This window comes from Anguilla anguilla, chromosome 12 (assembly GCF_013347855.1).
Source record: "Anguilla anguilla isolate fAngAng1 chromosome 12, fAngAng1.pri, whole genome shotgun sequence".
In the NCBI taxonomy this organism is placed as follows: domain Eukaryota; kingdom Metazoa; phylum Chordata; class Actinopteri; order Anguilliformes; family Anguillidae; genus Anguilla; species Anguilla anguilla.
In genome coordinates this window covers 7673839-7685256 of record NC_049212.1, presented here as the reverse complement: position 1 = coordinate 7685256, position 11418 = coordinate 7673839, and the positions used below count along the sequence as shown (strand labels likewise).

At 50.0% G+C, this 11418-nt stretch overlaps 1 protein-coding gene across 4 annotated transcripts in view; it reads right to left on the bottom strand.

Annotated features, from left to right (window-relative positions):
- The window catches only part of LOC118210178 (septin-4-like), a 48550-nt gene that overhangs the window by 35220 nt on the left and 1912 nt on the right, over window positions 1–11418 (bottom strand). For all 4 annotated transcript variants that reach the window (XM_035386134.1, XM_035386135.1, XM_035386136.1 and 1 more), the window contains one exon: window positions 9992–9999. In XM_035386134.1, coding sequence (XP_035242025.1) covers window positions 9992–9999 — 8 coding nt within the window. The remainder of the gene's footprint in view (window positions 1–9991; window positions 10000–11418) is intronic.

The following is an 11418-nucleotide window of genomic DNA, read 5'->3' as shown; positions in this document are numbered from 1 at the left end:
CTGACAGGATGTTAACATTAATCTTTGAGGAGAATCGCAAATAAACAGTCACACCAAAGCAGCACAAGGACTGCAGCTTATCTCACAGTGGCCTGAAAGGTTGGTTTTTAATTCAGTATAAAAAGCAGCTCCGACGTCTGCCGTTTTTTTAAGCCAATCACAGGAAAGGACGGCGATAGCTTGCCTGCTTGGGGTTCCGAAGCGCAGGCCTGAGTCTGTGTAAGTCTGATTGGTATTAATGCTGACACGTTTATCTTCCCTGTGCCTCGGGCCATTATAGACCCGTCTGTGAAAGGCAATATACAAAACCGAGCCTCACACAAACACGTGAAGAAGAAATCTAAACGCGAAGAGCCTGGGGGTGCTTCGCCCCTCATCAACACCGTCCTTCTCTAATGCACGCTCATGCACACACACACGCACACACATGCACACACGCACGCACGCACACACACACACATACGCACACGCGCACACATGCACACACACACGCACGCACACACACACACACACATACATGCACACGCATACACGCACACGCACATGCACATATACATATACACACACTCACTCTCACCCTCACATACTCACTTTCACACTCACACGCTCACTCTCACAATCTCACACACACATAAACACAAACCACTCACACACAAACATACACTCACAGTCACACACACACTCACACTCACACACGAACACACAAGCACACAAAGGAAGAGGGAACGAAGGTCAATTTCCTTTGCGTGGTCAAATATTCAAAGGACTCTCCTAAACAGAAATGGACACGCTACAGTGTTCACTCTGTGACATAAATCTGTTAAATTTTATGAGACGCCTTTTAACTAGCTGTACTGGGACGGTTTGCCGTTATACTCAAAGCAACATAACCCCAGCACGGAAGGATTAGTTGTTAAATTAATTAAAAGAAAGATACAAATCGTATGAAAACTGCATGAGCTGCGGAACGTGCCAGAGCTTCAGCAGCGCTGAGAGACAGCGGCGTTTTCACACTTGTCACCAGTTCCTCCCCCGAAACACAGCGCTTCTAAGAAATGAACCCGAACACGTGACCCCCAGTCAGACCGCGCCGGGCTCGGGACCCCGCCTTCCCCCGTAAACCCGCGAGGCGGCGTCCGCGGCGGCTCCTGCGCCCGCGGTAAGGCTGCGCGCCGGCCCTTTAAATCCGGGCTTAGCGACGCCGCGGCCGCGTCTCCGGGACGGGGGATGAAGAGCGGGCTGTGCGGAGCGGCTTAAAGGGGGGGGGGGGACTCCGTCTCTTTAGCGAGTGCGGTGTACACCCCCCCCCCAGCCCGTTTCGCGCTTACGCAACGCGCCGGCCCTCTTTGAAGTCGGGGGTTCTGCCCGCAGCTCTTGCCAGAATCCGAATCGGGTGAGCTGAGACAACAGTGCAACTGAAAGCTAAAAAGCAGCCATTTTCTCCACTGCCTGGTGGAGGATTATATACTATTACCTAATTACATAATGGATACTGCTAACACGCTGATTTGTGTCCTAAACCCTTACTCCAGAGACTAAGACTAATAATATGTAATAAATTCTCATAAACAACGTAGCAGAGACAGCAGGTAATGTTACTTCAGAGAGTTAGGATATCGTAGAAGAGTATTTGGAAGAGCACAGACAAACGTGTGCTGCCTTCCGCAGCGTTCTGCTGTTTGAGATGCACACTCATCGGAGTACACTCACACAGCAGCAGACTGACCGCAGGCACCATTCGACCACAGGAGGCGCTGTCGCGCTGGTGAGACGGACAGGGTCCTGCGGACCGAGTCGCTCCCTCCCGGGCTGACCCCACAGCCAATGACGGGCCGCGCAGTGGGGCTGCTGGCCACAGTCGGCACTGGCACGCTCAGCTCCCCGAAATTGGGGGGGTTTTACAGAACTGGCCACCCGCAAACAACTTTAGAGCTGTTTAAGAAAACTGCTCATGTTATGTTAGTGACATCATTTGCTTAACTTGTGTCACAAAGCTGAGAACGCGGTCTCTTTGAAGGCCGCTACCAACTCAAACCCAAAATGGCTTCGCCCTCGCGTCGTAAATGATTGATGTGTTTGGGGTGCAGGGCATGTTGGCGCTGGTTGTGTCCCAAGGTTAGATAAGCAGTGTTCGCAGCCCCTGGAGCCTGTCGCGCACGCTGAGCGTCTTTAAGAGCGTAACCATGGGGGCCGGAGCAGAGAGCCGATTTGCAGGGAAATAAGATGCTTACAAGCTTCCCATTCACGGCCTCCTTGCGAAGCGCTCTAATCCCGCTCAGGGGCACAGGACTGTATGAGCGCTGTCAAAAGCACAGGCTAAATATACCGTCAGACTGCGCAGCTCGAGAATATAGTCCAAAAGCACAGACAAAATGCACAGCACAATAATATGGTCCAAAAGCACAGTCTAAATGCACAGCACAATAATATGGTCCAAAAGCACAGTCAAAATGCACAGCACAATAATATGGTCCAAAAGCACAGGCTAAAAATACAGTCAAACTGCACAGCCCAAGAATATGGTCCAAAAGCACAGACAAAATGCACAGCACAATAATATGGTCCAAAAGCACAGGTTAAATATACAGTAAAACTGCCCAGCCCAAGAATACTGTCCAAAAGCACAGTCAAAATGCACAGCCCAAGCAGTTCCAAAAGCACAGTCAAAACACACAGCCCAAGTAGTTCCAAAAGCACAGTGAAACTGCACAGCCCAAGAATATGGTTCAAAAGCACAGTCAAAACACACGGCCAAAGTAGTTTTCAAAAGCACAGTCCAAACATGCCATCCAATCCAAAATGCACAGCTCAAATGCACATTCCAAATGCAAGGTCTAGGCTTAGCAAGGTGCAAGGACACAGTCCCACTGCCTTTGAGCCCAACCCACAAAAACAGCTTATAAATGTCAATTTTACTCTCACAACAACAGGAACAACAACATTAACATCAACAACAACAATAATAAATGATGCATGGGGTGTGGCTTATACAAAGGACTCGTCTAATTAGTGCTGCAACTCAACTTCCAATAAATGATTTAAGATGCTTTTAAAACATTAGCAGATCAATTCATGATGTCCTTGTCCTCCCTCTCTCTTTTGCATTCACTCTCCATCCTTCCTTCTCTCCCTCACTTTCCGAACACACAATCTGCCCCTCTGTAATCCATCATTCTGGATAACATCCAGACCAGGAGAAGCGCCCTGCTGCCCCCCCCCCCCCCCCCCCCTCCCATGTCCTGCTCCATTCACAGTGTGGCACCTGGCTTGACCATCATTAAGAGGGGAGGGGCTTAATGCTCCCCCCCTCCCCCCCCACAGACCCTAAAGCTGTCCGTGTGGCAGACGATCAATTGAAAGGTCCTCTATGTTAGCCAGACCTGTCTGCTGTAGCACGCATTTGCCTGCACGGAAGCAACCAATCAGACACAGTCCAGCGCACATGCCCTCTGCATTGCAGAGAATGTAATGGATTGCAGGCGTCTTATGCGTTCTAAATGGGCTTTGGGGTTTGGATGGGGCTGGGCTGGACCGGGTGGAGGAGGGGTGTGGTGTGGGCCAGGGGGGGGATGTGCGGGTGCCCTCTCGCACATGGCCCCTGGTGTGACTCTGAGGCGGGAAACGCTGGTACAGCCTGCGCAGACATCGCAGTCAGGCTAGTCATTAGTGGGTTTGTCGTGGAGTATTTCAGGGCGAAAGAAAAACAAACCGGCGGAGGACTCCGCAGTATCCGCCTGCGGCTGGATGCCCGTCTGACGCGCGGACGCAAACCCGCTTCTGCACTTCCCAGACCTTAACCCCTTCAGCTCCACGGCACACTGAGCGGAGAGAGCCCAGTGCGAATATGATCACATCGTTTCGGACTGCTCTATGAGTGGAGAAGTTCCTGTGGGCCAGTGAGTGCCCTATGAGTGGAGAAGTTCCTGTGGGCCAGTGAGTGCCCTGTGAGGGGAGAAGTTCCTGTGGGCCAGTGAGTGCCCTGTAAATGGAGACGTTCCTGTGGGCCAGTGAGTGCCCTGTGAGTGGAGAAGTTCCTGTGGGCCAGTGAGTGCCGTATCAGGGGAGAAGTTCCTGTGGGCCAGTGAGTGCCCTGTAAATGGAGATGTTCCTGTGGGCCAGTGAGTGCCCTGTAAATGGAGATGTTCCTGTGGGCCAGTGAGTGCCCTGTGAGGGATAAGTTCCTGAGGGCCAGTGAGTGCCCTGTGAGGGGAGAAGTTCCTGTGGGCCAGTGAGTGCCCTGTAAATGGAGATGTTCCTGTGGACCAGTGAGTGCCCTATGAGTGGAGAAGTTCCTGTGGGCCAGTGAGTGCCCTATGAGGGGAGAAGTTCCTGTGGGCCAGTGAGTTTCCCTGTGAGTGGAAAAGTTCCTGTGGGCCAGTGAGTGCCCTGTGAGTGGAGAAGTTCCTGTGGATGTTCTCAGCAATGACCTTTAATCTCTGCCCTTCAGACATTTAGTCAAACAAAGGACACACACCCAATTAGGATAACCCAATGAAACCACATGCCCAGACCAGACACGCCCTGGTAATGTGTGCTTATACTCTTGGTTCTGGCCTGTATGTTCATGGGTATGGCCTCAGTCTGGACTGTACTCAAACGCACCACCAGCAACACTGATCCGGTTAAAGAAGAGGATTCCCAGCATTCACATATTTAAACATAGACACCCCTACAAAACAGCACCTGAGTGATAGGACTCATAAGCTATCCCACAACTCGCGGAGGCCAGCCGCCTCTCCTTTACAGCTGAAACGAGGAATTCCTGGCGCCAACATCAAAGCCGGGATTGGCCACGACTGACACCGCATTCTTCGGTTAAGCGGACAAACCACGAAGGAAAAACAAATGAAATCGAGAAAACAGCACGCAGCATTTCGACCCTCGAAGCTCGGTGATAAAATGCGAGACGTGCGAACGTGAGAAGGCGGACAGGCGAAGAGAATTCGAGGCGTGCCGTTGAAAACGCTGACGTGCGAAAGTCCCCACCGTGCGAATGGATTACGCAGTTCTTACTCCCGTTGTGTCAGCCACTGCCAGAAGACAGATGAATGGAGACTCGATATGTTTTGTGTTTGAGGATTCGAGTCCGTAATCATGTGGTAATGTTAAAGATGGCTGCATCCCTGTGTGTGTGGGGGGGTGTCAGTGTCTCTTTAGCGCCCCCGCCCCCCCTCCTCTTGTCTGCCGGCGTTTGGCGCAGCGCTCCGAGCCCCCGGGGACGACGGGGACCCTGGGAACCCCAGACGGTGGGATATTTATAACGCCGCCCTGGCGCGCGGCCTCTTCGGGGCTCGCAGGCATTTCCGGGTCGGGGTTGTCCTGAAACGGCGGGACAGCGACACAGCCTGCGACAAGAGCGCAGTCACAGCGGGGCAGGGAGGGAGGCGGAGTTACAGACCCCTCGCTGAGAATAACACCGGGAGGTCATTAGCGTCACTCCTAATTACCCACAACCCCCCTGGGGGTGGTGGCCAGAGCCCCTTATAAAACTGGCATCACCTGGAGAGACACGTTTCAGTGCTACTGTAATCATCTGCAGAGGCTTGTTTCAGTGCTACTGAAATCATCTGCAGAGAAGCATGTTTCAGTGCTACTGAAATCATCTGCAGAGGCTCGTTTCAATGCTACTGAAATCGTCTGCAGATGCATGTTTCAGTGCTACTGTAATCATCTGCAGATGCATGTTTCAGTGCTACTGAAAACACCTACAGATGCATGTTTCAGTGCTACTGTAATCATCTGCAGAGGCTCGTTTCAATGCTACTGAAATCGTCTGCAGAGGCATGTTTCGGTGCTACTGAAATCGTCTGCAGAGGCTTGTTTCAGTGCTACTGAAATCATCTGGAGAGAAGCATGTTTCAATGCTACTGTAATCGTCTGCAGAGGCATGTTTCAGTGCTACTGTAATTGTCTGCAGAGCCATGTTTCAGTGCTACTGAAATCATCTGCAGAGGCTTGTTTCAGTGCTACTGTAATTGTCTGCAGAGCCATGTTTCAGTGCTACTGTAATCATCTGCAGAGGCTCGTTTCAATGCTACTGAAATCGTCTGCAGAGGCATGTTTCGGTGCTACTGAAATCGTCTGCAGAGGCATGTTTCAATGCTACTGAAATCATCTGCAGAGGCATGTTTCAGTGCTACTGAAAACACCTACAGATGCATGTTTCAGTGCTACTGTAATCATCTGCAGATGCATGTTTCAGTGCTACTGTAATTGTCTGCAGAGCCATGTTTCAGTGCTACTGAAATCATCTGCAGAGGCTTGTTTCAGTGCTACTGTAATTGTCTGCAGAGCCATGTTTCAGTGCTACTGAAATCATCTGCAGAGCCATGTTTCAGTGCTACTGAAATCATCTGCAGAGGCTTGTTTCAGTGCTACTGTAATCATCTGCAGAGGCTTGTTTCAGTGCTACTGTAATCATCTGCAGAGGCATGTTTCAGTGCTACTGTAATCATCTGCAGAGGCTTGTTTCAGTGCCATTGTAGCAGGTAAATGTTGATCTCTAGCTATTCTGTTATTTGTGCTGTGGAACATTCTACAGCTAAAAGGCATATTTCGGGTGGCTTTCCGGTAGTACTCAGTGCGAGATAAAAATAAATGGGTGCGCTAGCAGATCTCTGCTCAGGACTGATCATTAGCATGAGTCATCACACCCAATGCCTTTCCTGCGCTGCCCCATTCATCTCAAAATGACGTGGGAGCTACACGCTAGCGCTGCTCGAGTTGAGCTTCCTGTCTTTTCCATAATGAGCTTTAATACCGCGAGACAAAAGACGCTTCATAAACGAAGTCCATTAATATTACTGTTATAATTACAGTCAATTACTAGGCGGTGATTGCTAATGAACACACAGATGCTAACTAGTAGCGCAGAGTGTTACTAATGTATACAGTCTCCAACCTCACTGGCTGCCCAGGCTTGGGAGGGCTCATTGGCTGCTGAGAGACCTGCGCTAGCTCAGCTTTCCACTGGGAAGCAGACTCTGGGCTGCAGCGTCCAGCTGATCTCTAATAAAGTCCAACTATAGCTCTGGCCTGCCTGCGTTTGGGCGGGACCGTGTGTTAAATAAAGCCACAGAGGAATGCTGGGATTGGGCCGGGATAGGCCAACTGTACGCACTGTTGCGGTTCGACTGGCCCACGATGACATCACTTCCCCTGGCAGCCTTCATGCATGCACACACACACACACACACACACATGCACATACACACACACACACACAGGCGTGCACACAGGAGCGCACACACAGGCGCGCACACACACACTAAGCATGGGTTTCATTGGTGGTTTCATGGTGTACCACAGTTTTAAAAATTCCAGGTTCTGAAAACACTGAAACTTCCCTTTGTACTGTTCCGACAGTATCAGATGTTTTTGAAATTTAAAATGACTACTCGCAAAGTAGTTTCTATATTTAGCACAGTCAGGAGCTGGTGCTCTTTGTACTGAAACCTTTTCTGTCACGTATGGATAATAAATAGACATCTTACAATGGAAAAACATTCGTTCAACCAGGATTTACCATCAGTGGTTTAACAAAACAAATTTCACCAGAATGCAATACTGTAGTATAGTCATATTTTGATCACGGTTATCATAACGTCAAAATACCATACTGGCCCGTGGCCACCACTCACACAGACAGACAGACAGACACACACACACACACCACACAGACAGACACAGACAGACACACACACACACACACACACACACAAAGCACACACAACGCTTCGTGCTAATTAAACAGCTGATGAATGAACGGCTCCACATTCTGCCCCCCTCACACCCAACAAAGCGTTTGCCATTTGGAAACGCCCTTGAGCCAAACACAGCTGCGCAGGAGGCCGTCCCTAGAGCTCCGCACACAGGTGTGAGGCCCAGCACCTCCAGCACAGACCCAATCAGCCCTGAACACATGCTCAGTGAGCACTGCTCTCCTTTCCTTTCCAAATGCAACCACGCAGAATATCTATTTATGTTTTTACGTGGCTGTATGCCTCTAAATGCACAACATTTTAAATATTATTTACATCTTATATATGGAATGAGAGCAAAATACAAAGATGAGAGGGATGGGAAAAATCATTTCAAATATTTCAAATGAAGCAATAAACCTGCTGGCAAGCTTGGGTGATAGCTTCCCAGTGACAGTGTGTTGGTACTAATCCCAGTGAGTATGCTGGTACTACTCCCAGTGAGTATGCTGGTACTAATCTCAGTGAGTATGCTGGTACTAACCCCAGTGAGTGTGCTAGTACTAACCCCAGTGACAGTGTGCTGGTACTAACCCAATGACAGTGTGCTGGTACTAACCCCAATGAGTGTGCTGGTACTAACCCCAGTGAAAGTGTGCTGGTACTAACCCCAGTGAAAGTGTGCTGGTACTAACCCCTGTGAGTGTGCTGGTACTAACCCCAATGACTGTGCTGGTACTAACCCCAGTGAAAGTGTGCTGGTACTAACCCCTGTGAGTGTGCTGGTACTAACCCCAATGAGTATGCTGATACTAATCCCAGTGGGTGTGCTGGTACTAACCCCAGTGAAAGTGTGCTGGTACTAACCCCTGTGAGTGTGCTGGTACTAACCCCAATGAGTGCGCTGGTACTAACCCCAGTGAAATATGTGCTGGTACTAATCCTAATGAGTGTGCTGGTACTAACCGCAGTGACAATGTCCAGGTACTAACCCCAATGGCAGGGTGTTGGTAATAACCTCAGTAGGTCTGCCGATACTAACCCCAGTGACAGTGTCCAGGTACTAACCCCAGTGAGTGTGCTGGTACTAACCCCAGTGAATGTGTCGATAGTAATCCCAGTGACAGCGTGCCGATACTAACCCCAGTGACAGGGTGTTGGGACTAACCCCAGGGACAGTGTGCTGGTACTAACCCCAGTGACAGGGTACTGGTACTAACCCCAGTGACAGGGTGTTGGGACTAACCCCAGTGACAGGGTACTGGTACTAACCCCAGTGACAGGGTACTGGTACTAACCCCAGTGACAGGGTGTTGGGACTAACCCCAGTGACAGGGTACTGGTACTAACCCCAGTGACAGGGTGTTGGGACTAACCCCAGTGACAGGGTACTGGTACTAACCCAAGTGACCGTGTGCTAGTACTAACCCCAGTGACAGGGTACTGGTACTAACCCCAGTGACAGGGTGTTGGGACTAACCCCAGTGACAGGGTACTGGTACTAACCCCAGTGACAGGGTGTTGGGACTAACCCCAGTGACAGGGTACTGGTACTAACCCCAGTGACAGGGTACTGGTACTAACCCCAGTGACAGGGTGTTGGGACTAACCCCAGTGACAGGGTACTGGTACTAACCCCAGTGACAGGGTGTTGGGACTAACCCCAGTGACAGGGTACTGGTACTAACCCCAGTGACAGGGTACTGGTACTAACCCAAGTGACCGTGTGCTAGTACTAACCCCAGTGACAGGGTACTGGTACTAACCCCAGTGACAGGGTGTTGGGACTAACCCCAGTGACAGGGTACTGGTACTAACCCCAGTGACAGGGTGTTGGGACTAACCCCAGTGACAGGGTACTGGTACTAACCCCAGTGCCACTGAGGTCTGTGCTGTGTTTAAGGTTCACAGAGAAGTGCTTGTGGTGTAGAACGGATCAACGCCTGACAGGCCGATGGAGCAACCGTAGCGCACCACATAACTCTGAACAAGAAAAACTTGCTCTCTACTCTCATACATGGGTACATACATGCGCTCACACATACACACACACACACACTCCCACATACACACATACACACACACACACACACAAACACACACACAAGAGCACAGGACTTATTAGCAAGACAAGACCCCCCCATGGCAGATGACCCATGTCTATGTATGTGAGAATGTTTTTGTGTGTGTGTGTGTGTGTGTGTGTGTGTATGTGTGAGTGCGTGTGTGTGTGAGTGTGTAGATGTGAAGGTGTGTCTGTACAGAAGTTTAAGGTCACCAGCAGGTCCTACCTCATCCTCTGAAGGCGGGGCAGGACCAAGTTGAGGGGCAGGATCAGTAAGATAGGTCACACGCACGCAGCAAAAAGGAAACAGAAAACAGAGAGCATTATTCCCAACACACACACACAGAGGAGTTATCCTTCACACCTATTACAAACCCACCCACTACATACACCAAGGTTTATATGAAACAGGGGCGTCAGCACTTTTTACTCAACTCTACGTGAATGGATATTGCCCGACTGCTCTGTCTGCACTTTTCACGCACCGGAGCTGAATACTGTGTTAATGATAATTTGAGGGACAACGAGAGTATTGATGTTTCTGGAACCACAGACAGGAGACTGGAGAGGCTCTGCTGCACTGTCAGTAGTACTGCAGGTAAACTGTGTTTTCCCCCAGAAAGCTCAGAGACGTGGGATAGTATCACTCTAGATGTGCATCGCACACAGGACCACTACCCTGACCCTAACACCATCATCAGCTGTTTAGCACTGAGAGAAAGCGTGTGTGTCTGTGCGTGATACGTACTCATTTCTGTCCTGCCTCAGACACATGCAGGAGAGAGAGAACTATAGAGAGAGAGCGAGAGAGAGAGAGAGATAGAGAGGCAGAGAGAGAGAGAGAGAGAGAGAGATGGAGAGCAGATGGAGACTCGGTGTGCTGGTGATCTGCCCCCTGTACTAAATTTCCTCCCTCGGTCTTCTATCCCTCTCTCTTTCTATCAGTCTTCCTCTTCCCTATACATCATATATATTACATTTGCTATCTTGCTATGGGAAAATGAATGTACACTTGCATTGCCAAAGCAAATACATTCATAATACAGAATGACACACTGTGATGTCAAACTGATACAATGCCCCCAAGTAGACAACCAACGGTATGAGGAGCATTTCACTGATGTTATCCACATATCCTGACATTCGCCATCAGATGCAACGGTGCAACTCCTGTGAAGCATCTGGGGTTGTGGCTACTGTGAAGAAGATCGGATTGTGGCTACTTATAGGCAGCTGGGGTTGTGGCTACTGTGAAGCAGATTGAATTGTGGGTAATGTGAGACAGATTGAATTGTGGGTAATGTGAATCAGTGAGGATTGTGGGTACTGTGAAGCAGTTTGGATTGTGGGTACTGTGAGACAGATGGGATTGTGGGTACTGTGAAGCAGATCGAATTGTGGGTAATGTGAGACAGCTTGAATTGTGGGTAATGTGAATCAGTGCGGATTGTGGGTACTGTGAAGCAACTTGGATTGTGGGCACTGTGAAGCAGCTTGGATCGTGGGTACTGTGAGGCAGATGGGATTGTGGGCACTGTGAAGCAGTTAGGATTGTGGCTACTGTGAAACAGATTGGTGAGTCTAACAGGTCCCCTCCCCGTGCCTGGGGGACACAGATGATAGCAGAGCTTTCTGCTGGAGTGATTCTGTGCC